This window comes from Antrostomus carolinensis, unplaced genomic scaffold (genome assembly GCF_000700745.2).
Source record: "Antrostomus carolinensis isolate BGI_N321 unplaced genomic scaffold, ASM70074v2 scaffold23181, whole genome shotgun sequence".
NCBI lineage: Eukaryota > Metazoa > Chordata > Aves > Caprimulgiformes > Caprimulgidae > Antrostomus > Antrostomus carolinensis.
Genome location: NW_010292334.1, coordinates 30,295 through 58,091, shown reverse-complemented (window position 1 = coordinate 58,091; position 27,797 = coordinate 30,295). Strand labels below are relative to the sequence as shown.

The 27,797-nt window shown below is 37.6% G+C and overlaps 1 protein-coding gene across 1 annotated transcript in view; it reads left to right on the top strand.

The window, feature by feature from the left end:
- The window catches only part of MYO1B (myosin IB), a gene marked incomplete at its 5' end in the record, with an annotated part of 57,432 nt that overhangs the window by 14,464 nt on the left and 15,171 nt on the right, over positions 1-27,797 (top strand). Inside the window, 16 exons of the mRNA XM_010176931.2 lie at positions 435-533; positions 903-1,006; positions 1,833-1,980; positions 2,634-2,752; positions 3,526-3,612; positions 3,960-4,025; positions 15,033-15,137; positions 15,717-15,779; positions 16,566-16,766; positions 18,851-19,077; positions 19,266-19,466; positions 20,729-20,822; positions 21,265-21,414; positions 23,985-24,053; positions 25,738-25,824; positions 26,115-26,201. Coding sequence (XP_010175233.1) covers positions 435-533; positions 903-1,006; positions 1,833-1,980; positions 2,634-2,752; positions 3,526-3,612; positions 3,960-4,025; positions 15,033-15,137; positions 15,717-15,779; positions 16,566-16,766; positions 18,851-19,077; positions 19,266-19,466; positions 20,729-20,822; positions 21,265-21,414; positions 23,985-24,053; positions 25,738-25,824; positions 26,115-26,201 — 1,907 coding nt within the window. The remainder of the gene's footprint in view (positions 1-434; positions 534-902; positions 1,007-1,832; positions 1,981-2,633; positions 2,753-3,525; positions 3,613-3,959; positions 4,026-15,032; positions 15,138-15,716; positions 15,780-16,565; positions 16,767-18,850; positions 19,078-19,265; positions 19,467-20,728; positions 20,823-21,264; positions 21,415-23,984; positions 24,054-25,737; positions 25,825-26,114; positions 26,202-27,797) is intronic.

Here is a 27,797-nt window from a genome sequence, read left to right as displayed (position 1 = left end):
TTCTTTCTTTATTTGTTTTCCCCCTTTCATTTACCCACCTTTCATGCAGTTAGTTAGCCTTTTAACATTTCAGTTCTTTTCCAGACTTCACCCATACCGTCATTCTCACCAAACTGTAATTTTGTGGGGGTACTGTAAATGGGTTTATGTCTTTGGAGCACATTGCTTTCCTGACCTGAGTTTTCTTTGCAGCTCATAGACTGCAGCATTTAGAAGTGTACCGGGTTTACAGCTTGCTCAAATAACTTACTTGAGAAACATGTACTAATTTGATACATTGTGCTAAGGTTTGTGCATACCGTTTATCATCTTCTAATTTACTGATGGTGATATAAAGCAATGAAATAGAAAACAATGGGGGGATTATATTCATATTAAAGTGTTTTACTCCAACAGTCTTTCCTTGACCTGTGAGATTTTGTTTGTTTGTTTAGATCTGCTGGAGAAGTCTCGTGTTGTTAAGCAGCCAAGAGGTGAAAGAAACTTTCACATTTTCTATCAGATACTGTCTGGTGCCTCGGAAGACTTCCTCTGTAAGTGTTGTCCTTGTGCCATTTTCAGATATGAGTCGTCTTTATATGTAATGTGCTGTTCCATGTACATCTTTTTTCATGGGAAATGATGTTGATTAATTCTTCAAATTATTAGTGGTAGTGGCAATAATAATACCTGAAGTAAATGTATGGTTTGGTATTATCCAGATATCTGAGTCAGAGTTGGCTTTGCAATGTATTATAAACAAAGAAGAAAACCTGTTCTTTTTCAGAAGGCCTGTAATTGAAAAACACTTAAAGAAAACTTAATCCTATTAATAACAGCAGTCCTGGACAACATTGATGCAGGGATAAAAGAGCTACGAACAAGGATGCAGTTGCTAATGATATTTTTATTTGGTTTATTAGGTAAACTCAAACTGGAGCGGGACTTCAGCAGGTACAACTACCTGGGCCTTGATTCTGCCAAAGTGAATGGAGTGGACGATGCTGCAAACTTCAGAACAGTCAGGGTAAGGAGTGACAGGGGTTGGGTGTAAATGGCAAAAGGGCTCAACACTAATGCAGATTTCTTATGCCCTTGATCTGGCTACTCATGCTGGGAGGGACATCTTTTCTGAGTCATTTGCAAAGTGCCACGCACTCTTCATGCAAGAATATAGCATGTTTGCACAGGGGAGCTTAGCTACAGCTGGAAAATACAAAGAACCAACTTTCTGGAGTATTCTAGTGGGAATACAAAAAAGAAAAAGAAAAAAAAAGGGGGACCGGGGTTGAAGCCCAGACCCCTTGATCAGTTCTGAGCTTCATGAACCAGGTGATGCTGACCAAGTCAAAAGAAAACAGGGCTGGGATGGTTCTCAAGATGACTTACCATGATGTTTTTGCTTGCTTGTACTCAGGGACGAGAAGAATACAGGACCCTGTTGCCCAGTGTATGCAAATTTAGATTCTAAAAGTTACTGGCTTTTAGAGCAACAAAGTGGACTGAGAAGACAGCAGTACCTGTTCATTTGACTGTGAAAAATTGGGTTGGGTTATAAACTAAATTAAGTGGCTAAAAAAGAAAAAAAAGTACTGCGTTTTAGAAACCCATAAACTGAATGAATCCTAGAAGTGGACCTGACTGACATGCCAGCCCATGCTTCTGTAACCTGTCTTTTATATTAAAAAACTTACTTATCTAGGTGTAGCAATTATATTATGTTCTTTTTGTAGCAAAAGTATTCATAAAACATTTCTAATTTATGCTAATACAAATAAATGCTGAATTTTGCAAGGATGATCTGTTTAAATGTAGGTTCTTTTATCTCATAATTTTGTTTGTCCCCTTTACAGAATGCAATGCAAATTGTTGGTTTTATGGATCATGAAACACAGTCTATTTTTGAAGTGGTGGCAGCCGTTCTGAAACTGGGAAATATTGAATTTAAGCCTGAATCTCGTGTGAATGGCTTAGATGAAAGTAAAATCAAAGATAAAAATGGTAAGATGAGATTAGTGATGTGAAGTCATTATTAATTTTGTTGTTTCTGTAAATGTACAATATCTTTACAGATTAATTAAATCAGATTGTTTCTAAAATTCATCTACAGACATATATGGGTTGAATTCTGTGCAATTTCAGTTGCTCTGTTTGAAATTCCAAAAATTATTATTTTCTTTTTTTCCCACTTCATTAACACTTTCTTCTGAAATGATAAATGGTGCTATGCATTCCTGTAACTGCTTGGTTATTCTGTACTGGAGGCTTTTAATTCTTTTGTAGTAGGGTATTTCTGTCTGTAATATCAGATTCATTTGGTCATGTTTTTGCAGTTTATATATTTTGAAAGTTTACTCATTTTCATTTGACAGTTCTTTATAACGAAAAGTAGTTTGTGATAAATGGAAGAAAGATTTATTCACAAAAATAACCAAATAGCACTTTCAAACTAACTCTGTTTCCTCATGCTTTGCATATTTTTAAAAACTTTGCTTGGCAGGGTAGCTGAGAGAGACTTTGGATGGGGGACACCTCTGTTGAAGAAAACCTGTTTTGGGAAAACACTGAACTACTTAAAAGCCAATAGTTTTGGGGAAGAAAAAGGAAAGATACAAAATAATTAATTATATTTTCACTGTCCTTTTTCATGCTAGAACTCAAGGAAATCTGTGAGTTGACGGGTATAGACCAATCCGTATTGGAAAGAGCTTTCAGCTTCCGGACAGTTGAAGCCAAGCAAGAGAAGGTTTCAACAACACTGAATGTGGCTCAGGTAAAAAGAGCTCATGATTTTAAAGGAAATAATTGTTTTAAATGGCAATTTATTCTACCTGGCTAAACCCAAACGTAACTGCCCAAATAAAAACTACAATAGGCTGCACTGAATAAAACATACCACTAGCATAAGTGTGGTTTTTTTTCTTCAGCAGTTTCTAAGTGCTCAAATACACTGGGTGTCTTGTTTTGGTGTCTGAATTTGCTCAAAAAGGTGAGGGATAGGAAAATGATGCAGAGAATGAAAAAATGAAACAGGTCTGCACAAAACACATGTTGAAAGTGTTGTGGCAGACTGTTTTCATTTAGAGCAACTGGTGTAATTTGATGTGAGTTGCCTGCCCCAGGCTGATGAAAAAAATTACTGCCAGTTCATCTTTCTGTAGTGCTGCAGAGCCAGTGGGATGTGTGTCATCAGCTCAGTCTAGCAGGGATGTCGTTTCCCTAACCGCAGCTGCTCGGGTCCCTTTGCTTAGGGGAAGGGGATTAGGAGGGGGGAATGTGAGTCCTTAGAGGATATCGGGATGAGCAGGAAGGGAGCCAGAGTGCCCTGATTGTGGCCGCTGTTCCAGCCGGTCAGCAGCCCGGAGGGCGGAGGGGTGCACCAGCCAGCCATGGTACTGCCAGAGTGTCCTGGCACCCCTGGTCCAGCTCCAGTGCACTGCACAAGCCATTCCCTCTCTGTCCGTAGCACCTTTAAAATACAGCAGTGACGTAAAACTTTGGGATTAGCCCAACATTTGTAACATTTTTCTTCGTTCTTCTGTTTAGGCTTATTACGCCCGTGATGCTCTGGCAAAGAATTTGTACAGTCGACTGTTTTCTTGGCTTGTTACCCGAATCAATGAAAGCATTAAGGTACTGTTGTTTTGTGCCTGTTTAAAAAAAACAAAACAAAACAAAAACAAACTATAGAAATTCTGTAAATTAAAGTGGACAGTAAAACTGTTTTTGCCAATTTCATTTTTCATGGTTGTTCATGTTACGCATGGTGCAGGTGAATAACTGTATCACAGCTCAACAAATTGCTGTCCTCTTTTTAAGCTTATGGAAATAGTAATTTTAAGTGTATTTTGGGAAACCACACTTTAGTTTACAGAATTTAACAGCCTACTTATGAGATACATTAGATTTCTTGATTCCCAAGTATGAAATGTACAGATGACTGACTCAATGGCTTTTTGTTTGTTTATTTGTTTTTAAAGGCACAAACAAAAGTGAGAAAGAAGGTAATGGGGGTGCTGGACATCTATGGCTTCGAAATTTTTGAGGTAAGAACTTTATAATGCTCAACATTTAACGTGAGAGCCATTATTAAAGCTCATTAGAGTAGTTCATGAATTGTGTAATCCCAATACATGTAATTTGAATTACATGTGTCATTCCTGAGAAAAGAGAAATCACTAGAAAAATAAACCAAAGAGAGTTGTCTTAGCATGTCTGGCAAATGAAACAAAAATTTATGAAAGCCTAACTTGTGTTTTTACACCATAAGTAAATAAATATTTATGATGGGTAAACTAAATACATTTTGTTGTGACATACATTCTGAGCATAAGAGAAACTGGTAGTGTCACTTCTGCCCTAAGGCATTTTGTAGATGCCTTTGAACAAGCTCTGTATCCTTTAAAAAACACAACAAAAATATACTTTTTTTTCCTGTCAAAATTAAACAAGGAATTATATTCCATTTCATCTCAGTTCACTTAGGTAAATATTCTGTACTGATTCCTAGCTAATGATCTGTGGCTCACTGCTGTTTGTTTATGATAGTATTTTTAGACTGGTGGTATTCTGAAACAAAAACAATCAATGTGGAATTTTTAATTGGGTTAGAGAACACCACAGAGACGGAGTTTTCATAAATCTTATTCTGACAGTTTGTTTTAAGAGATTTATAGATCTCGGTTGGAAATACAGTGTTTAAACTAGAAACTCAATTGGGGAGAAAAATCAGTACAAAACTTACAATCCTTACCCACTTCCCTACATCCTTCTTGAAAGCCCAGGGAGCGTGTTTAAACTGTGTAGAAGATGGGAATAATCCAGACAAGCGTAATTATATATGGAAAGGTGGTGTACGCTTTATTTCAGAAGCATAACATCAAAGTATGTGCAAATCAAAACACCTCTATGAAGAGGAAAAACAAAGCTGATACTTGCTTCAAGGGTTTACTAAGCTAGGTTGTATTGTTTGCATTAAACATGAGAGCATATTTATGAAAATATATTGCAAGTGGTCAGGTGGCTGAATGGAGATTTCTGTCCCAGATCTTTTTGGAGCTGATCCTTGGCATACATTTAGAAAGCTGGACACTGGAATGGTACTGCTGGCATCTTTGAGCAGGACTCTTGTTTTCAGTAGCTATTTCTTTTATGTTTGATTAAAGGCAAACATGTAGGGTGAAGTGGGAGATAGAACCTAGCACACAAGCCAACTGAGTAATTGTGTTTGTGGGATGGTGTTGTAGAAACAAGGTTGTTTCTCCCATGTAATTTTCTTTTTTTGTAGGAGTTCAACATCTTAGAAGGTCTTAAGTAAGTCGTTGAGTACAGGAGATACAGTTTTGCAGAAGAAAAATGAAAAAACAAGGCTCTTTTCACGTATTGAGTTACAATATAGCTTTTCTGATTCATACAAACTCAAAAGCTTTAAAATAATATGAGTAGTTACTGTTCACTCCTTTGAATGATGAATATTGATTCTGTTGGAAAAGATGGTAAAGGTTTGCCTTGTGACTTGAGGATCAAATTCACCAGGACAATTATATAAGATGGAACTCTTCCTCTCATGAGTTAAGAACTGTGTTGAGAGCAGTAGCCAAGCAGCTTGGTTCAGCATTCCAGAAATAATGGAATTATTTCTGAATAATTAATGGAGTATCAATGGACTTATTTCTGAACATTCAAAATGAGATTCAGGTAGTATGCCAGAAACATACATGGTTTGTACTATAACATATTTTAATGTAAAGACGTTTGAAAAAGAAACTTGATTGGTTTAGGTTTCTAGATATTCCTAGTACATTAGTGGTACTGAGACTGTGTGGCAGTACTGTAATTCAGAGGACAAATGATAGAAAAACAATCCATTAGAAAATCCTGAATCAAATGTATTTCCAGTACTGCCCACTTAGCCATCCCTGTGTTTCCAGGCAGGTTAATTTTATAATCCAGTCAATAAACGAATGAAATTTTAACACTGAGCAATACCATAACTCAAGGTAAAATCAATAATGTCTTAAGATTAATAGCATAAAAAGTATAATAGAATTTGGAGTGGTTTGCTTTGTATGGTACATTTGTAAACACGATAGCTAAACATTCAAAATACTAGCTGAGGTGTAGCTAATGGCAGTAACAATATCCATCTAATTATAAATCACTGAAAACCTCTAACAAAAAAAGTGCTGTTCCCTTTTGAACCTAATTCTTAAGTCTCATTTTGATTTTCATGTCTGTCCTTGAAGGTTAGAACTAACATGATCTCTACAAAGAACGCTTTTGACAAAAATGTATTTGAAAGACTTCTTTATCTGTGTACCTGTGCATTTTCAACTTGTAAGCTATTTGATATGCTGAAGGTGAAAGGGCCTACTTCAATCATGCTTCTACTCAGGAAGCAGATATGTTTATCATTAGTGTGTGTTCTTTGACCTAAAGTGTTTGTGTACCTTGGAGACAGAACATATGAAAAACATAGGAAGTGTAGTAGGAATTTTGTACATACATGCTAAATATTTACACATGAAGCTTAATACCATTGAAATAAGTAGCAAGATACATGTTTGCTGAAGAGTGATTTTTTTTTTTTTTTTTCCTCCCCTCCTTTAGTATTACATTTACCCCTCAGGATCACTGAAAGAATAAACTAATGATATTCTAGTTTACCTCTTTTGTCCTGAGATTCTCACTTAGAAGTTACTGGAATACATTATAGAATAGTCTGCTTCCACTGCAAAACATTAGTTTGGTACAGATTTTTGAGGTTTTTGTTTGGTTTCATAATGGGCAGAGCAGACAATATTCCTTAGGCCTTATTCCTGTTTAATATGATGCCTTAGATCATCTCACAGTTCCTGCTGTAAGAAGAGTAAAGAAATCCAGATTTACCGTTCAGACAAATCCTGCACTTCACCTTCTGATGACAATAGCAGTCTTGTTCTATTATATCCAAATTGAAACTTATATAAATGAGTTTTTTTCATCTACTTTTAAAAGATTACTGTGTTTACTGTCCACTGTAACTTCTACAATTTCCTATAATATAAGCTTAAGTTAACTTACAAAGTAACTGGAGGTTTCTTGAAGCTTAACAGAGGAAAGATACTGGACTATTGATAATGCTGGCATATACTCTTTGGGATTTGGTTTCCACTAGTAATTTTATCAAGCACAAAACTCGTTTTTCAGACAAACCCAAAAGCTGTCAAAGAAAGCAGATTTAAAGACTTGGCTGTCCAAAAATTCAGATTAGGGAATTTAAATCTATTGATAATCCTCAGCCTCTGTGGGTTTGGCAGATGTCAGCAGCAAGCTCGACTAAACAATCCACAAAATAGGTGCTGTAAAGCTGTGTTTATTTTTGAATCCTGCTGTGCCCTTTGTGGTAAGCTGTGTGCTGGGACTGAATGTTTTGAAAGCGAAATGCTGAAATTTTGGGTGTCTCTGTGAGGATTGTCTATGGGCAGGGATTTAGAGACTAGGATTAGTGTGCAGTCTGCAGGACCAGGTTGGTTGTGTAATGCTGCTGGAGCTTGAGCAATGGATTGAAGTCTGACACTGATTGCTCCAAGTATGTTTATCTACATTTTTGAGTGGCTACATGCATAGTCGGTCTGCAGTCTAAACTGTGATTTGAGGTGGGGCAGGGATGATGGTTGGTGGTACTGGGAATTTCAGAACCAGCTCAATTGCAGACTTCCTGGGATAGGTTTAAGGCTGGTCCTGTTTGATTCCATGTTTGATTCTCTATTTTTGGGCAGGAGTGGTTTCTGCATCTCTGCAAAATGTTGGGGTAGGGTTGTGGAAGGGGTGGGATTTATGGAAAAGAAATTAAGGCTGTAGAAGGCCGATGATTGAGGACCTGTCAGATTTCAACAGAGATGAGAAGAAGACTCATTCTGTTTGGTTAGTCATTTACTTTTCTGTCGTGTACATTCCCTGTGTCATTGAGGGCTAGGGCATGTAAAAATGTGTCACACAGCAAGTGTCAATATTTTATCCTGCCTAGCCTTCAGAGATAAAAATGTCTGTCTGTGCTAGCTAGCTTAAAGGCTTTATTCTGAATTTTCAGACACCACTATGTAGCTAGTCCATACAATGAAGCTAGTAATTTGGAGTGCAGTTTTATGCAAGTTAAGGCTGCCAGACAAGGCTTCTTCTTGAAATTTGCCAGGCCTTGCAAAGACAGTCTGAATACAAATGCTTGCTGCTCAGTCCTTTGGCAGAGCAGTTTGTTGAGCCTGACAAGAAGAGGGGATGTGTTGGGGATATAGCTGCAAAAGTAAAGGCTGCAGAAGGAGAGCGACTGTTCCTATTTAGCTCTCGGATGTCTGCCGAGGGTTGACCTGAGGTGATGTGAATGCCTTGTCTTTGGGATAGCATCTGACCAACTCCTTTTGCTTCAGTTACGCAAGAACATGCAAAGATGTGATGGCGTCCATCACATTCTGCTTAAAACCCAGCAGTAAGTAAAAATACCACCAATGAAAGAGCAAAACAAGCCACCCAGGTCCATTTCTCACAGTCTGTGATGCACTTTGATAGTGCTTCTGTTTATTTATAGCAACTGGCTTGTTTCCTGTGTGTAGAAGCCCTTTATGGTGATGGAAAGAAGCTTGGTCATATTGCATGTACATGCATATGTAAACTGTCATATAGACATTGATCAAATGCTAATGTCTTTGTTGAGGGAATCTGTTAGACATACGAAGAATGCAGTTTCGTGATATTAACGTGTTCATAGTTGTGGTAATTATCTGTTTCTAGATGGGGGTAACCAAATAAGGAAGGATTAAACATTGAAAATAGCTTTCTGAGATGTTTAAGGCATGAAAAAATTGGGGAGGTATTTCTGCTTTCACATAAACTTATACAACACCTTGGTCCAGTTGCTGAATAGTTGCTTTGCCTTTTTCTAGCCTGTTCATTACATGAAGGAAATTACAGTTACAGAGCATGCTGACCTCTGAGAGATTGCTGCTGAGCCAGAGACTTCCCCACCCAGCCACCCAAGGATGATTTGACTGGAGAAAGGTCTAGTTATTTACTAGAAAGACAAATTATAAGAGGAAAAAAAAGCATATGGAGAAAATGGCTTATCAGGATCTTTTGTTATCTTCATCTTTTTAGGCTCTGGGAACCTCTTCTTCATTTATGTCTTGACTTTGGCTCTAACTCAGGCATGGATATCTTGTCCTGGTAGTTGCCTTAATCTTCAGAGCATAATTTCCAGCCACCTTTTCTAGGCATTCTACCTTGCAACAGGTTTCCTTTTCAAAATTGTTCAACCCTTTTCTGATGGCAACCAGCATATCATATACTGGCAAGTGGCAGTGTCGAAATGCGTGTACCCCATCCTGTATTCAATCTGATTGCACAGGGCAAAACCCAGTCTAGTGTGAAAGAGAAGAACTGAGTTTTTAATCTATAATTGATCAACTACATCTACTGGCAAGTGTTTTGAAAGAGGGGAGCTTTACAGAGAGGGGCTCTCAGTCGGACTTGTACGTGCTATACATAGAGTATTTGTAGTTAATAGATACACTTCTCTGGTTCTTTGACTATAGAGATATTTATGCAGAAGAACAGAGCTTATTATAGTTTACATTAGATATTTTTTGAGTAAGTTTGATTACTCAAATGTTTGTATATGTAAACAGAAAAGTAAAGGATAAATATTGATAACATATCTTCACTAACTTTGCAAAAAATTGTTGTAACTCAGTCACATGTAGCTCATTGCGTTCTATGATAAAAATAGTGTATTTTAAAATTTTCTTTATATGCATTTTCCCCATTTTGCTGATTTTAATTTTCTAGCATTTATATTTTTAATTTCATCTCATAAACTCCGATGCTTCTGTGGTCATACATAAAAATCCCTATCCCCAGACACCACAGTAGGATATAAATGAAATTTGCTGGTTGGTTTCACCATTCATTCCACCATTCATCTCAGTGAAGTGAGCAAGTTGGTCTTTTATCATCGTTACTTTTGCCATCTGGCTTTTTCTCTGGGAGCCTCAGTAGTAATCTAGGGGCCTGATGGAACTACCTGTGATCACCTGCTAGGACAAGGTCAGAGACTTCTGATGGCCAGGGCTGCGTTGATGTTGAAAAAAGTTGCTTTGTGGGGCTGTATGTGTTAGAACAAAACCGTTAGTCTCTTTTTTCCCCTCCATGTTGATAAAAAAGTTAATTTTAATGGCATTGGTTCTGTTGATTTCGTCAGTCTCAGGACTTGAAATGTTTAGGTTTTGTTTTAAATGGTACTTTTCCATTAAATACGTCTCATGTATTTTTTAGTTGTTTGTGTTCATAGAAGGTATTTGAAAAAGTGTTGCTGAACAACTTTTTGTCATTGTGGTTGTAGACTGAGCAATATGTAGATTTTTTAGTTGGCTCTCAACAAGAACTAGTGTAATGAAAGATTAAGAAGGAGGATACTGATGACATAGCTGAGATTGTAGATTTGGATGAACAAAATCTGTTTAAATTGGGGAAAACAGTGAAGTGGAAAGGACACAAGGAGATGGAACACCTCGACTTTATTAGGCAGGTGACATAGGTGGGTGGAAGATCAGAATTTATTCCTACCTACTAGTATGGAAAAGTACCCAGTTTTCAGTTTTAAATAGCTATTTTAGTTGCCTCAGTGTCTGTGAAAATCACTGGAGAAACTGAGTACTCAAAGGTAAATTTGAATTCTCTGTGGGGAGAGAAGGTTAGAAGGTAGCTGGATTTCCTAGGAAAATGGCCCATTTTAGATAATTTGTGTTTGTAAATCTAATGCAAGAAATGTGGGGGGTTTTTTTGTCTGCTTGCTGCTGGTATTTTACTGCTGTAACAATGTATAAGGTCAGGAACACCTGTACGTCCAAAGAAGAGTAACGAAACTGGTGAAGGGTCTAGAGCACAAGTCCTGTGAGGAGTGGCTGAGGGAACTGAGGATGTTTAGTGTGGAGAAAAGGAGGCTGAGGGGAGACCTTGCTGTTTAGGACTACCTGAAAGGAGGTTGTAGTGAGGTGGGTCTCTGTCTCTTCTCCCAAGTAGCAAGTGATAGGATGAGAGTGAATGGCCTCAAAGTTGTGCCAAAGGAGGTTTAGATTGTTACTGAAAGGGTTATCAGGCAGTGGAATAGGCTGCCTGGGGAAGTGGTTGAGTCACCAGCCCTTGAGGTATTTAAGAGATGTGTAGATGTGGCATTTAGGGACAGGGTTTAGTGGTGGACTTGACAATGTTAGGTTTACAGTTGGACTCAATGATCTTAAAGGTCTTTTCCAACCTAAATGATTCTATGATTCTATATATGTTTTTTCAGATAATTCCATGATACGCATGACTGGAATCTTCCAAAGAAGAAATTAGGTAAAATATTAAGGAACAAAAAATATTTTCCATAGATTTTTTTTAAAACACCTGTGTGTAATTCATGTAATAGCAGTGGTTCAAAACTAGAGCTTTTTTCTTTTCATGGTTGACTCCAACAACCTGTGTGAGTACAACATCATGATCTGCTTATTTTGTTTAAGCACTATATTTTTGCGTGGAGCAGATTTTTTTAGAGTTCAAAAACTTGGTATTCATGAAGTGCAACCCTGATGCCCAGTAGTCCGAAGACTGATAAAGAATAAAATGGTATAAGCAAGACACCGTTATTTGTGAGGTGAAAAACATGGTGAAATAAGCTTTGAATTTTTGTAAGTGAATTTTTCTACTTGTCTAAATTTATTGCTGCACCTGATAAAATATTGAGAGAATAAGCTGAGGGTGGTTGCTTGATCTGTGTCTATAATTTTGACATGACTTTAAGCCTATCACAAGTGACATTCTATTTCCCAGCACCTTTAATTTAATTTGAGAGACTGAGTGGTTTTTCCTTCCCCAAAGGTTACATTTTGTATTCCACAGTGATTTCAAAGGGATAGTTTGAAATGCTACTATAAAAATGCAGGGATTGAAGTGGTGCTCTCAACATTAAAGTAGCAGAATTACAGCCTGGCAGAGAAGGTGACACTCTTCAGCACTTGATATGTGCTGGGCTTAAATATTATTTTTTTTTCTAAAATTTCCTAAGAATATTTGCATTTACTAACTCTGCCTGAAATTTTGGGTCTGACTGTGCTGCTTCTGTGTTTGTCAAAACCCTTTCTGGCGCTAAATGCCACCATAAGGAGCGAGTACAGTTTCTTGATGGCTGGATCCTCCCAGACTGTTTCTCCTGAATTAGTGATGTGCTGTCACTGTTATTAACCATCCTCTATTGTCTTCTGGAAAAAGAAAAAACCTCAGAAATCTTTTAGATCCCTTCTAGTTTTATCATATTATTTTCTAGGAACCTTCATTAAAATATTGGGGGATAATTCATTTGTGAGGCCTCTGCACAATAAAAAATTATAGATATGCAATAAGAGAGAATAAATTCACAGAATCTCTGTTGCCTTATTCAGATATGTCCAGGGATAAGCACACTAATAGTTTTTTCCCTAGTGTTTCTTAAAACCTGTAGGAAATGCCTCTTTCTGAAGTGTATTTAGTTTACGAAATGTCTCCTGGTCTGTTCAGAGTTAAGTGTTTTGAGAATTTCAGTGATTCCAAACATATTTCCTCATTTTCTTTGCTGTAATTAACTGTTAGCCTTTTGCTCTGTATCGTACATAAAGACCAAAATCGCTACTGCTCTTCAATGACTTTTTTCCTGGAATAGCAATTTTCAGTGGCTTGGCAACATCAAATAGAATTTCATAGCTTAAAGCGAGTGATTTGTGAAGAACTGTATTTTGGTTTGCCTTTCTTTGGCAAACCATAAATATTACAGATACATGGCAAATCAGGAAAACATCTAGCAATTACTTTAATGTATTGTTGATGACATTTTAGTTAGATGGTTTAGCTGGGTTTGAAGTTCAGTTTCCATCGTCTTTTGAAGACAAGGACTGTATATGTGAGTGAAAGGTCCTCCAGTCCTTGTAACTGGAATAACATGATCTTTCGGAGAAACAGTCTTTCTGTGTTGGGTGGCACTTGCCTGGCAGGAGGATACGGAGTGTATTTTACCCTTCCTCTTTGCCAAGGTGATGTGTCAGTTGGGGTCCTTTTGCTTCAAACTCAATATATCTAAAGTGATTGCCTTATCTGAATGTGTCATAAACTTTTACTCATTCTTCCTCCAGTACTCTCTCTCCCCTTCCCTGTTCTCCTCTCCCTTTACTGAGATTTGTCTACTGAAGGTTATATATGTGGCTTTTTGAGACAAAGGATACATGGTCATTTAGAGACATGACAATGCAAGAATACTGTTCTGTTAGACTCTAATGTGCCTCAATTCCTTGGTTTATTTGATAAAATTTGGGTAGTACCTAAAGATACACTCATGTACAAAGAAGTAATACATAATGGTGGGACTCAATGATTTTAAAGGTCTTTTCCAACTAAAACAATTCTGTGATTCTGTGAATCTGATAAAAAGACTTGATGTGCAAAGTAAATGCTAATAGATATTGTGTTGTTATGGAAGTAGTATAAGTACTGACTGCAGTTTATGTAATTTCTTTTTGCAACAGAATGCAGTAAGTATGACTTGTTTGCAGTGCTGATTTTGGTGCATGCCAAATTTTAACTTTCTCATCTAGAGCTATGCAAGTTTTGCAATCTCTGATTGATAATTGCAGTTGGTATGAGGGGCAAAGTTTGGTGTGGCTGAGAAAGTTTGGTGATCAGCTATGATTTTGCTTCACCTGTAACTAAAATGATAAAAATAATTTGTGCTACCTCAATATTTTCTAATCTGCTTGTGTGTTCTTAATCTCATTTAGCAACCAGGTCCTTAATTTAAGCATTTAAATGATTGCAGTTGCCTTAGTCATAAAAATTCTGTCACCATAACTTGAGCTTCACAGGTATTGTGTAGCAGACTTATCTGATAGTGTAAAAAGGCATAGTGGTTTATTCTGTAAGTTTTCAGACTTCCTAAATAACCAAAGTGTTATTGCTGACCAGTGATTAAGAAAGGAAAAAAATAAGAGCTGGGGGGAAGGAACCGCACAACCACAAAGCCAAGAAGACCAGCAGCAGATACTGAAAATTACTCTTGATGGCAGTTATTTCTGCAGATACATGTATGGAATTCTTACAGTATTAGTGACTCTTTCAAGCACTAGAAAAAAAAAATGAAGCTGCTGTTCTCTTTTTCTTTGAAATGAGCATCTTAAACAGATCCTCAAAATGGGCACCTGGCGTCCAAACTGCACTCATTTAAGCTAATGGTGATGAAGTGGTGAACCACAGCTTTTATGCTGCAGTCTTGGCCATAGTGATGTTAGCAGTAAAACTTCAGTTGACTTGAGTGCAAGGGCTTTATCTGCAGTATTTAGGGGCTTGCAGTGGCCATCCCTGCTGCAAAGAGTCACACATATTTTTGCTCCCTAACCCAGTTGTATAAGAGTTAGCTTTTTAAAGGTTTTTTGATTGATAAAGTTCTTTTCATTCCCATCATTTCAGGAGGCAATTACATGAGCAGTTCACTGGCAGGGAGGCAGTGGGTTGCCCTCTGCAGTCAATAATCTCTTAACCTAGGCTCCACTGCAACCCGGATAACTTGGGCCTTGGTCTGTAGTGAAATAGGGTACTTTACTGGCTACTGGGTGATCCTGGTTGGAAAAGAGCTGATGCTCCTTCATAATTTTAATTATGAGAACCTGTCAGAGGCTGTTTTACACATGGGGACAGATTAGTGTAGGCAAAACTTTTGTTGGTTATTGCCTGACACCACAGGCCTCCTTATGATTTGTCCCAAGGAATTAATATAGAGGCATCATGAATATAAACCTACGGTTTTGTCCCTCCCAAAGGCGAAAGCCTCAGGGAAAGATTTTGTCTAAAATCTCCAAACTAATCTCATTCTCAATCAAATGTTACTCAAACCATCACATCGTAAAGCTGGAAGGAGTAGTTACTAAAGCGGCTTGTTGACTTGCAGCTGCTGCAGTAACTTACTCCAGCTCAGTTCCAGGGTGTTTACACAACAGCAAATGCAAACATGTTTTATCTGACAGGACAACAGCTTTGAGCAATTCATTATCAACTACTGTAATGAGAAGTTGCAGCAGATCTTCATTGAACTGACCCTCAAAGAAGAGCAGGAGGAATACATCCGAGAGGTAATACTTGATGGATCTTTCCTTGTCCCCTCCTCTTTCCATTGTCCTTGTAATGAAGATACACAGGCATGTATACTGGAACCTCTCTGTAGGGAATGGAGTTGCTTTTTGACCAGAGGCCTGGCATGGACCATGCTTGTGTAGGACTGCATGGTAGTTGCATTGAGTTAAAAAAAAAATTGTTTTGATTTAAAAAAATAAAAAGCCAACTAAGAGATTAGAAATGATCTTGGATGCTCGCAGTGAAATGGGCTTATTTCCGTATAACCAGTGGGAGCGTGGGCAGAGCGGTGGTGGGAGGAGGCTGGCCGGGTGCCAGGGAGTGCATGGGAAGCTGACACGGGTGGGGGAAAGGAATGGAGAGCGGGTTTGGCAGCCACTCAGGGACACTCATTTTGCACGGATAATGTTAGTAGTAGATGATTGTGTTTCTTTCTTAATAAATAAAATGTTGGTAAGCATAAAGAATTAAATTTGAAAACAGTATCTTAATTAACTGGAATATAACTTAAATTGCCTAGAGGAAAAGCTCCCTTGATTGTTTTCCTGGTCATACTATTTTATTTTTTTTTCTAATAGGGGATTGAATGGACTCATATTGAGTATTTCAACAATGCCATCATTTGTGACCTAATAGAAAATGTAAGTTATATTCAAGAATCTCTCTAAATAAAGTTGTAATGCATGGATTGAATTTAACCTTAAAGTTTGTACATATCCTCATGTACTTTGATTTTATAAAACAAGCCATTCATTGTATTAACCAGCTTATTCTGTATGGTAAAAGTTTCTTTTTACAAAAAAAAAAATAAAATAAATATAACACTGTATTTTAGTTTATTAGAAATGTTCAGTAGCAGCTGTGCAAAAAAACCCAACCCGCCAACTAAAAACAACACCAAACAACACTTAAATGTTTACATTAGTACTGTTTTCAATAGCAGATATCACCTGCTGCATTATAAATAATATTTTTTTTTTATATGGAAACTAGAAAACTCAATGAATTGTTACTGAATGCTTTAGGTTCAGAAAGTATTTGTGTCTAATAAGAGGACTTCCTATAGACTTAGCACAGCAAGAAAGATAAAATTCTGTAACAATCAGAAAAGAGCAGTTTTTAGCAATTAACATAAAATGTACACTGGTTTTACCCATAAACGGGCTACTTTCAGTTAAGTTGGAGTTTCTACAGTCTGAGTAAATGACATGAAATTCCAACATGAAGTTCAAGATTCAGATCTCAGAAGCAGTCTTTCAAAAACGCAGATACTAAAAAACTGTTGGGAATGGGGATGAGGAAAAGAGATGGCTTGAAGATCATTTTTCTGGGTAGTAGAATTCAAACAGGAGGGAGCGGTCTCCTTTTTATACCTTGATGGAAATGTGATGGAAACAAACACTAACACTTTTGTACTGAAACTTCAGAACCAAACTGGAATCCTGGCCATGCTAGATGAAGAATGCCTGAGACCAGGAACTGTTACCGATGACACCTTTTTGGAAAAACTGAACCAAGTCTGTGCCACTCACCAGCATTTTGAGAGCAGGATGAGCAAGTGCTCCCGGTTCCTCAATGACACCTCCTTGCCTCATAGCTGCTTCAGGATTCAGCATTACGCTGGCAAGGTACCTTACCGGGAGTACGCGGTGTTTGGAGGGTGTTGTACCCATGTGAAGCCTACGTTTGGAACATTGGGGGAGGCTCTTTGTCCATTAAATTATGTTACAGTAATGGAGGAGAATTGCTTGAGTCAATAGTTGATCAAAAAATCAAGACCTGTCTTAATCACTTCTATCTTAAGCCCAAGAGCCATGATTTGGGCTCTGAAAGGTTTTCAGAGATCATGCTGCTCGACTTGATATCAAAAGCAGTACTCCTTTCAGCAAAGGAGAAAGAAGTCCCATGTGCTTTGGTAGTGCTAGGTCTCTGGAAGAAAAAATGTTGTTTAGAATGACAAAAAATCACACACATCTGAAGGGAAGATATTTTGAAAAACATGTTCTTTGTCACTGAGCTAGTCATGTTGATGAGAAAGTGGAGTTTTTGTACAGTTGAAGGAGCTGAGTTTATTTTGACAGCCTGTGTGTTTAAACAGATGGAAGAGAAAGCTATACAGAGGGCATGCAAATATATTTGCTTCTTACAACATAAGCAGTATGAATAAATACAAGTCTGATTATTTTTGATGTATAATTCAGTGTGACTGTTTATTAATGAAAATAAAAATAATTAAGTTTGTAAAAAGAAGACAACTTATTTCTAAGAAAAAATAAAAGTAGGCTTAGGAGTTGAAACTATAATTTTTGTTTGAATCTGCTGAACTGTTAGTTTCACAGAATAATAAATATTTGGAAAATGTTTTTGCTAGGACTGTTTAGTATTTCCCTATTTTTTAATATTTTCTCAACCTTACAGTTTTGAATAGCTCAATAATTTGCTCATTCAAAATAGTGCTGGAAATGTCATGCTTTCCACCTTTGAGGCAGCCATTGTTAACTTTATGTATTTGCTAAGAATATTTTGTAATTTCATAGAATCTATCAGGAATTAATACGTAGATGATACTTCGGGTGTCCAAATTCAAAGTGAATTGGAAATACCCCAGTGTTTTGAGAAGGACTGCAAACGGACTGTGTTTTAGACAGTGAGGGTCTTCAATTTTTACTGGCATTCACTTACCCAGTAGAGCAGTCAGTGAACTCCTCCTATTTTGGGAGGAATGTTGTTTTTCCATCCTCAGCTGAGAACATTTTGATCTAGTCACTGGACAACAAAAGTCTGATTATCCTTTTATGAAATATAAGCAAGTTCATATGAACATGTTTTTTCAGTAGTGGCATTTACCATACCTATCAAACAAAAATGTGTCCTCCAAAGGAAAACACTGCCTGAGTTCCCAGTCACTTGCTGTTGTGTAAAAGGTGGCTATGTCAGTATTCGTTTTATTCAGTATTCTGTGTACATAGTACATATCTACACAGAACTGAGAAATCATGAAGCTGAAGAATCCATATTACCAGCCGGATGACTTGTCACAATTAATCAAACTAAATTCCCTACCCTCAAAAATAAAAAAAAGCCCGTAGCAATCTAAGATCTACACGAAGTTCTTCTGGATGCCTCCTGGGTCTCCAGCTGCAGGCCAGAGCTTTGCATTCGTGCTTCTTGTTGTTGGACTGTTTTCCCAGTAAAAGTCCTTTAAAATAACAGTCCCCTGCAGACTGCACAGATAGCTGCTTGCTGCTGCGATATCAAGAGGTATCAAGAGATATTTCATATCTTGTTTTAGTTAGGCAAATAATGTAAGCGTTAGTACTTTGAAGGAAAAGGGTATTTTTGCTGTTGTGATCCAAAAGAGAGGGAGAAGACCTTTTGTCAGCCAAAAAACGATTGCTTTGGAGTACTGGCAAACAATGGTGTATCAGAGTTCTCATAGAAGAAGAGTTTTTTCCATTTCAGAAACCAGAATTGGTCAGCACAAGAACTGTTAGCAGTGTGAGAAAAATGCGTCTTTCTCGGGAAGTGTGTTCAGAGAAATCTTATCCAACAAAAAGTCTTCCAAATGTCAAATTTAAAAGGAAAGTTGAAATGTCTTTTGTTTGTTTTGGATTGTGAGAAAGAAGGAGAAATCAATTTCTTGGTTCTGTTTTGAACTGGCCTATGTTATAGTTCAGAACATGCTCTGATGAGACTCTTCTGTATTGTTCAGGTTATGTACCAGGTGGAAGGATTTGTTGACAAAAATAATGATCTTCTATACCGTGACCTCTCCCAGGCCATGTGGAAGGCCAGTCACTCTCTTATCAAAGCGTTGTTCCCAGAAGGTAACCCCGCTAAGATCAATCTAAAGAGACCACCAACGGCAGGTTCACAGTTCAAGGCTTCGGTTGCTACCCTGATGAAAAATCTTCAGACAAAAAATCCAAACTACATTAGGTAAATTACCCTGTGACAAAGCTTCGGTGAATTTACATTTGGTGAAGTTAAAAAAACCACACCAAAACAAAACAAAAAATCTTGGTATCCAAGGATAAACTGTTGAAATCTGTGCTCTAAGCTCACAATAATAGTTGTTGACACATACAATGTTGCAAACAAGTGTCCCTGTTTGTTTCCCTCTCCAGGTGCATCAAACCCAATGACAAAAAGGCTGCACACGTTTTCAATGATGCCCTGGTGTGCCACCAGGTCCGCTACCTTGGTCTCCTGGAGAATGTCCGAGTCAGAAGGGCAGGTTATGCGTTCAGGCAGGCGTACGAGCCTTGCCTGGAAAGGTACAAAATGCTGTGTAAGCAGACATGGCCCCACTGGAGAGGGCCAGCCAGGTAGGAAAACATGAGTAGTCTTACCTGTCCTGTTCCAATAATTGCAATTACTATCTTCCACGTGTTCTGATTTTTTTTTTTTTTTAATTCAATGAACTTTCAAGTATTTTAAAAGTAAATTAACAACTAAGCCAACATGGCTCAAGTGCTTTACTTATATTTTCTTCATTAGCAGCTTGTTCCAGATTTTGGATGAGTTCATTCACTGGGAAACCTGTACTTTTCAGTGGGCTAACAATTACAGTTCCTTGTCAAAGGAGATGATTTTAGCATTGAACTAATCTACTAATGGAAAAGATATTGTATGTGAGCAAGGAGGGCATGTTGTTTTTAGAATGTATTGCAGCCTTTACTGATTTGGGCCTGAAAGAGAGCAGGGGAGAGGGAGGGGGAGAGAGACTGGAGTGGAATCAAAATGACAAGGAGGTCTGGAATGATCAGAAGGACACTTTAATAACCAGCTTACAAAGTATAGAAACACCCATTTCTTTGAAGACAGTTACACAATCTTCCTCTGTCCTTTCAAGAAAAAATTTATATAATGATTTGTGAACAACTGTGAGATAATACGTCTTGCAAATCAGTTGTATTAAACATGTAATTTTAAATTGCATAGTGTTCACATATATTTTTACAGATTATGACTTGTGTATGCAAATGGGCTTCTCTTAATTCTTTTTACATGTGACCATCAATAGCATGATATCAATTTCTTTCATAATAAATTAATCTTTAGCTACAATTTAAATTTTTAGGTTATCAAGATAACGTTGAAAGTGCAGTATTGATAACAATAGCATTGTTTAATCCTCACAAAGTTCTGTGTGATTCCTTTCTTTTCTTTTTTGTTGACATTTATAAAATGCAGTTGGTGCAGTATGGACCATTAGTGTTTCTCAAACGTGTCAGTTTTGTTTCACATTTTGACATTAGTATGAGTGCCCTTCCTTTTTTTATTTTTATTTTTTTAAAAGTAAAATCATTATAGATGTAAGAGGAAAAAATAGGCCATTGCTGATGATATTAAATAAAAATGGCTCTTTTTCACCAAATTATTCTGAATCTTTACAGTGATTATTCTTGCCTTTAGCTAAATAACCAGTAAGTAAATGAGTTATGTTTTCAGTCTTCTTATGTCAAGCACTATTTAAGAATTGAAAATATGCTTTCATATACTTTCCATAAATGAATCTGTGAATATGTAAACTAAGAAGTCTTACAGCTGGAGGTCATGTTTGTTAAGCTCATTTACTTCTTATTAGGGCTGGAGTAGAGGTACTGTTTAATGAATTGGAAATCCCTGAAGAAGAATTTTCATTTGGTAGATCAAAGATATTCATTCGCAACCCAAGAACGGTAAGTGAAAAATGTCTTTCCCTGCAAAATCAGGCCATCTTTCATGAGGATAGCCCATTATGAACTGCATAATTCACTAGATGGTTACTGCAGGTTTTTCTAGATAGGGTGCTTTGATATACTGCTGTGGAATATAACATTTTAAAAGGCACTTTTTAATGTTAGACCCATTAAAATTGGTGTGAATCAAGACTCTACAGTAGCTGTCAGCCTGAATTTATTGTAACTCTCATGCACTGACTTGTGGCAACATACCTGCAACAAACCTTGTTGATATATCTGCCTATAGCTCTGGAGATGAATAAACCAAAAGATGTTGGAAGGGGGACTTGAATAAAAAAGAAATTTCTCCTACAATTGATGTGCTTATGGGTTTTTTTTGTCTTTTCTCCCCTACTGTTTTTCTTCCAATGTCAAAACCCTAAAAAAACCCTACATCCAGCTCTTCAAGCTAGAAGATCTGAGAAAGCAGCGGTTGGAGGACTTGGCTACTCTAATTGAGAAGATTTATAGAGGTTGGAAGTGCCGCACACGCTTCTTGTTAATGAAAAAAAGCCAGATTGTGATTGCTTCTTGGTACCGGAGATATGCAGTAAGATAATATCCTTACTAAATGGGGGGTTCTTTTTATTGTTTAAGATGTTTTTTCGTATAACCTTGATATGATATTTCATATGACCCTCATATGATATTTTTCCTTTATATGTATGGAGAAGTGTTGAAAGAATTCAATTTTATGTTAGTATTTAAGTACTGAAAATGTGAATAAAATTTAGTTTCTAGAGACCACTATTAAGTATTTTGTTTGCGCTTAAATAATTAAAAAATCTCACCAGAGCCTTTTAGCTCTGGGTGAGCAGGATTTTGTGGCCCAGCTGGGAAGAGTCTTTTTCATTCAGCTACAATGCTGTGCTAACTGGCACTAAGAGTGCTCTCAAAACATACAGTTAATGTGTAAAAAATGTTTGGTAATATACATGTGCAGTTCTGTGGAATTCAGTCATTCCTAAGGCTTTTTGTATTTTTGCCTTATTTGGAACCTTTGCATTTGAGGCTCAAGAATGCTGCTTGGGAGGATCCCAGGGATTTATTTTAATTATAGCTCATAAGACTCGTAGTTCAGTAGTTGCTATTGATAAAACAGTTTCAAATCTGTTTGTAGACTGGGTGTTCTGTGTCATGAACTGAACAGAACTGTTAAATGACTCTTTTCATGTCTTTTCATCAGTTGGTAAATAACATTGACTTATATGATAAAAAAAGATTTATTATTTTTAAGTTTTAAAACATTTCCTAAACATCTGAGCTGCGTTTGTTATTGTGTGCATATCAGGAAGCTTGATAAAATGTATGATATGGAAGGAAAGCATTTTAAACGGCAAGTTGCAGAATTGACAATCACTGTTTTTCAGTTGATGAGCACTGCTGTTTATCATCTTGAAAGCCATTAGTGTCTGGTTCAGTTATCTTTGCTAATTAGAGAGAAGTATAGATAATTTGGGAAAAGTATGAACGAATGCTTTTTCACTGTAAAAACTCTTCTCTCTGAATTTCTGTGATTGAATGCACCATTTCTACAAACAGCGTTATTATAGAGTTGTATTGTGCCCATATGGCTTCATTATGATCTTGTGCAATCTTAATGAATTAAAAATGGAGTTACCACAGCTAGATTGGCACCACTTTTAACGTAAAGAAATGAAAACAAATACGTGACAAGTTCACGTCATTGTTGATTTCTTAACTCTAGACCTTTATTGGTTCACTGGTGAGACATGGCAGCAATTGTCCTTGAATGCAGGATCAAGTCATAGCAAGACCCTCAAAATTACATACAGGTGATGACAGAGATATTTCCTGAGCCTCTTCACATAAATGGAGGGCACCATTCTCCTAACCCAACATGACTGTTAAGCACTGTGATTTGGAAGGTTTCATAAAGAATATGTATCCCTTCCATGAACAAAGCTTTTTCACAATGACTTGTGTTGGAGGCTTGGCTAAAGGATCTGCCGATAGCTGCCTGTTTGTTCCTCACAAGGCATGACAGACATCAGTCATGGCGTGAACATGCCCGTGACATAGAATCATAGAATGGTTAGGATTGGAAGGGACCTTAAAGATCATCTAGTTCCAACCCCCCATGCCATCAGCAGGGACACCTTCCACAAAACCAGGTTGCTCAAAGCCTCATCCAGCCTGGCCTGAAACACTTCCAGGGAGGGGGCATCCACAGCTTCCTTGGGCAACCTGTTCCAGTGTCTGACCACCCTCACAGTGAAAAACTTCTTCTTAATATCCAATCTAAACCTCCCCTCTTTCAGCTTAAACCCATTTCCCCTTGTTTTGTCATTAATTGCCCTTATGAAAAGTCCTTCACCAGCTTTCTTGTAGGCCCCCTTCAGGTACTGGAAGGCCGCTATAAGATCTCCCCGGAGCCTTCTCTTTTCCAGGCTGAACAGCCCCAACTCTCTCAGCCTGTCCTCGTAGGAGAGGTGCTCCAGCCCTCGGATCATCCTGGTGGCCCTTCTCTGTGAAGTCTAAAAGCCTTGTTGCGGAGTCTACAACTGTTGTTCACTTAGTACTGATCTACTGGAGAAATTAGATTTTTAGAAGGAAAATGCTCAGCCCTCCAGGAAGTTTATTGTTCAATCTGGCATACTGGGATAATACTCCAGCATGTCATTCAGGAATCCATGGGTTTTTTTTCCTATTCCTAAGTTATCATTAGCATTTGGTATTATAAAAGGACTGCGGGTAACAGGAACAGCACAGGTCTTGTGAAAAGATGGTAAAAAGCTTAGCCAACAAACCTGAGCATTTGTGATGGTTGGTATGCCACTCTGTTAGTGGAAAAGACAAATAAAGCTGTTGCTGTTAGTATTTAATCCATGTCACTTTTGTGCTGCTGACCATGAACTTAGTGTTTCTGTAAACAGTGTGACATTGTCCATGCAGCATTGTTGCTGTGCTTTGTTTCCCCTCGAGTTGAACACAGGATCTACACTCTGGTCTGCTTGGTCAAGATTTTTTCACTTTTTACATTTAGTGCATAATCTTATCCTTAATCATATTTTCAAATGTTAACAATAAAAGTTTTATTAGACAATATTCTACAGTTACAATATTCTGTTCTGAGCATCACATTTATTTCCAATACAGCAACAAAAAAAGTATCAGAAGATAAAGAGTTCGGCTATTATAGTGCAGTCTTACATCAGAGGATGGAAGGTGAGTTTCCTGTTACTGTGGCTACATCTGCATGGTAAGGTAAGGAACAGGTCATAAGGAACATTTCAAGTGCCCTGAGCCTCCTGACTTTCATGCCTTCTGTCCATTGAGCTGTGACTGTGCCATAGCTGTTGTTAAACACTCGTGTATGCCATAGAAGAGGTGAGTTTGGGATATCCGCTTGTAGCCTCGGCTCCAAATCCCTACAAACAATGCAGGTAGAAGGCTGGGACCCCACTAAACTACTGGCTTATCCTTGAGGTGTCTTCTGCCACAGAATTTGAAGGGATGCCCTCTTTACCTGGGCTGGAGTGTGAATCAGTGAGTCTGGTGTTCAGAACGAACCTAGGTACATGCTAACCAGGCAGCCTGGCAGCTCCAGAGCAGGATGGTCTGGTGCTGGGCCCATGAAAACTGTAACAATGGACTGATTTGGAAGAAATCAGTTGCGGTTGGTGGTTATTTTACAGGAGTCTCAGGTTAACAGGAGTCTCAAAGCATGAACAAAATTGAATGCAGGCATAAAAGAAAGAGTTTGGGTCACCTGGGCAATATGCACTTGGGTTAAGTCTTCAGTTCTCTGCGTGTTAAGTGGATTGGGGAAAGTGTGCTGCACTCAACTTGTGTTGAGCCAAGTACTTTATCACTGTTTGCTTGTCCTCTGCCTCAGTTTTCTGCAACTTTGCTTCTTCTCTGAGAGGTTTTTACTTTGTGAATGTATGACCACGCAGCCATAATAGAAACTTAAGGAGTGCTACTGTCATAAGAGGTAAAAATGAGGTTAACGGCTCATGTGAAAGCAGCCACAATGCTTAAAGCAACTACTGCTGTCCAGCTTCAGAAAAAATGTCCCTGGGCTCCTCTGTTTTCATATTAACCTTTCTCCACCCCACCAAATGTTTCTCCTCTATTTAGGGAAGAGAGAACTGCCTTTAATTCTGGAGTCAGTTCCCTTCCTGTCAGACAGGGAAAGAAGGGGCTGCAGTTACTAGCTATAGATGTAAACAGCCTTCTGCCCAGAAGGTTTTGAAGTTTGCCAGCAATAAGCTAGTGTAATTTGATTTTACCATTTTTCTTGATTTTTACTTTGCCTTTATTATTTTGTTTAAAAGAGTTAATAATATCCTTTCAGTCTAACTGTTGATGTGCTGTCTTTTCCCATGAGTGTTATTTGGAGAAAACTGGGTAAAAGCATCATCTCATTTTGAGTTATGGTTTTCTCTTTGTCATTGGAGAACACGCTCTTTTGCCATAGCAGTGCGGTGGGTAAAAGCTTGGTAGGACAGCAGCCTTAAGTGTGACCTAAAGCCAAGCAATTTACTTGTGATTTATTCTTTATTGCAGTCTAAATGGATAAGACATATACTGTGTGGAGGAAAAGTATTGTTGCCATTGTACAGACAAGCATATAGATATCTGAGGTGATACAGCAAATCTGGGAGAAAACTAAACATCGAACTAAGATCACCTGAAGTGCCAGTGCCAAGCTCTCCCTTGTGCACAGAATCCTCCCTGGAACAGCAAATGTTAGGCGGCATAGCACTTAATAGTTCATTCACTTGGAGGTTCAGAGGCATTGTGTTTTGGTTTTGCCTAGACTTACAGGTTGCATTGTCTTACTTTAAATGCATTAAAAAATTATACTTATTTATTTGAATGAAATAATGTTTTCAATTGTTTACAGGCTCGGAAGCTTCTTCGGGAACTTAAGCATCAGAAGCGTTGTAACGAGGCTGCCACAATAATTGCCGCTTATTGGCGTGGTACCCAGGTAAGAAAATGGCAACAAATTGTGCACATAGTTATCTGTGCGTAGAATGAAGAAGGCCCTTTAGGATAAACTTGTCTGGGAATATTTTCAGTGGCCTAAACTACTGATTTTTATGTTTCTCTTTGCTGCTAACATGTTTTAGCTGGTGCAATCTGGGAAGCTGGGACACGCTTTTAATATTTGCTGTTTGTAGTGAATGGTTTCTTTCTTTCTTTCTTGCACCATTGGGAACTTGCAGTAACCTTTTCTTTCCTAAGCTTTTCTATATCCCATTTTCAAATGCATCACAGGCGCGAAGGGAACTGAGACGACTGAAGGAGGAGGCTAGAAATAAACATGCTATTGCTGTTATTTGGGCTTACTGGCTTGGATATAAGGTACTTCATGCACATATCACATGCCCCTCTTCATTACCCAACAATATCAACATTTAACCAGTAGTACATAGTGAGAATTCAGGACTAATACAATTGACTTTAAAATAATAGAGCATGATCATTGATTCCTTCCATTTCCATTCATGACACACTTAATAAATCTGACAACATTCTGTATGTCATTTTTTTGTAGAGTAGGAAATTCTTTGCATGGCAGCCAAGTAGGGATTTGCACTAACAAGCCATTAGACTAGATTAAAAATGACTGGACTACAGTATTCTCAAATTAGGAAATGCATTTAACTACATGTAAATATGCAAAGCATGGTTGGTGGGGAGAGGAGGTTGGGTTTTTTTGGGGTGGTTTTTTCCCTCCCGAACAAGTGCTTTCAGTGACACTGTGTTAGTGACCCAATTGAGATTTTCACCAGGCTGTGTATTCTGCACCCTGGACTGTCTTAATTTACAAGTTCAAAGCAATGCTGTTAAGTTTCACTAAGTGTTAGTTTTAATTGGTTTAATTGATTTTCTGGCTGTGATTTGAACCAGTAAGAAAATTTCATTAAGTACAAGTAAAGCACGGTTTTATGACCTGATCTTTTAGCAGAAAATTATGTTCGTTTGCAATTCTAAACTTAACAGCCCTAGAAAAATCCCAGGAATTCCAGCATCAGCTGTTTGTTTTCAGAAGCAAAGTCCCACTGAAAGATTCTTGCTAATCCCCAGCCTGCAGTTGTGGGTTATGTGAACATTTGAAATGCTGTTCACTAGAGGCCAAAAATTTATTGGTTTCAATTAATAAATTTGTAATGTATTTGAAAACCACATTCAGTAAATACATTAAGTTTAAAATATCTTCCAGTGATTATTTAGGTTGGAGGGGTGGTAGGGGACAGAACACCTTGACAACTTGAGGAAGAAATGTGCTCAAATTACATCTGGAGTATAATGCAAAGTTTGACCTTTGCTATGTTGATATAAATCTATTAGATTTCTAATTAAATGGCAGCCCTGGGAATCCAACGAAATGTGCAGAATTTCCCTCACACTAGAGAGACTTTGCATCTTTTCAGTTCTGGCTTGATATCTAGATAGCTATATAATTTGACAGGCATACAGTTTCCTCTATGTTTGTTTAAATGAAATACATTGATAATGTACTTCCTTTTTAACCAGAGTTCCTTTCACCCCCCAAATTGCTCAGTACTGCAGAAATGATACTGACTTCCCTAGGTTTAAGATGTTTATCCAGAAAACAATGCAATAGTGTTAACTGTGTTAGAACTCCTCATTTAAATATTTAGTAGATTGGATAATAGCTATTTTTGTCAACTGGCTCACAGGAATTTAATGAAAAATTGCCACCTTATTCCTTAAATATAAATAATCTAAATATAATAATATATATAACTTTGAAGATAATCTAAATTGAATTAAGATTAGAAAAAGAATTACAGTATCTGATAAAAGATAAAACTTGTTATTGGTGTGATGTTTTATCTTTTCCCAGGAGAATATGTAAAACAAAAGTTTCAGAAAGTGACCTTCAGAGATCACTTGCTTTACTAAAAAGAAAAAAAAAAAAGCTATAGACCA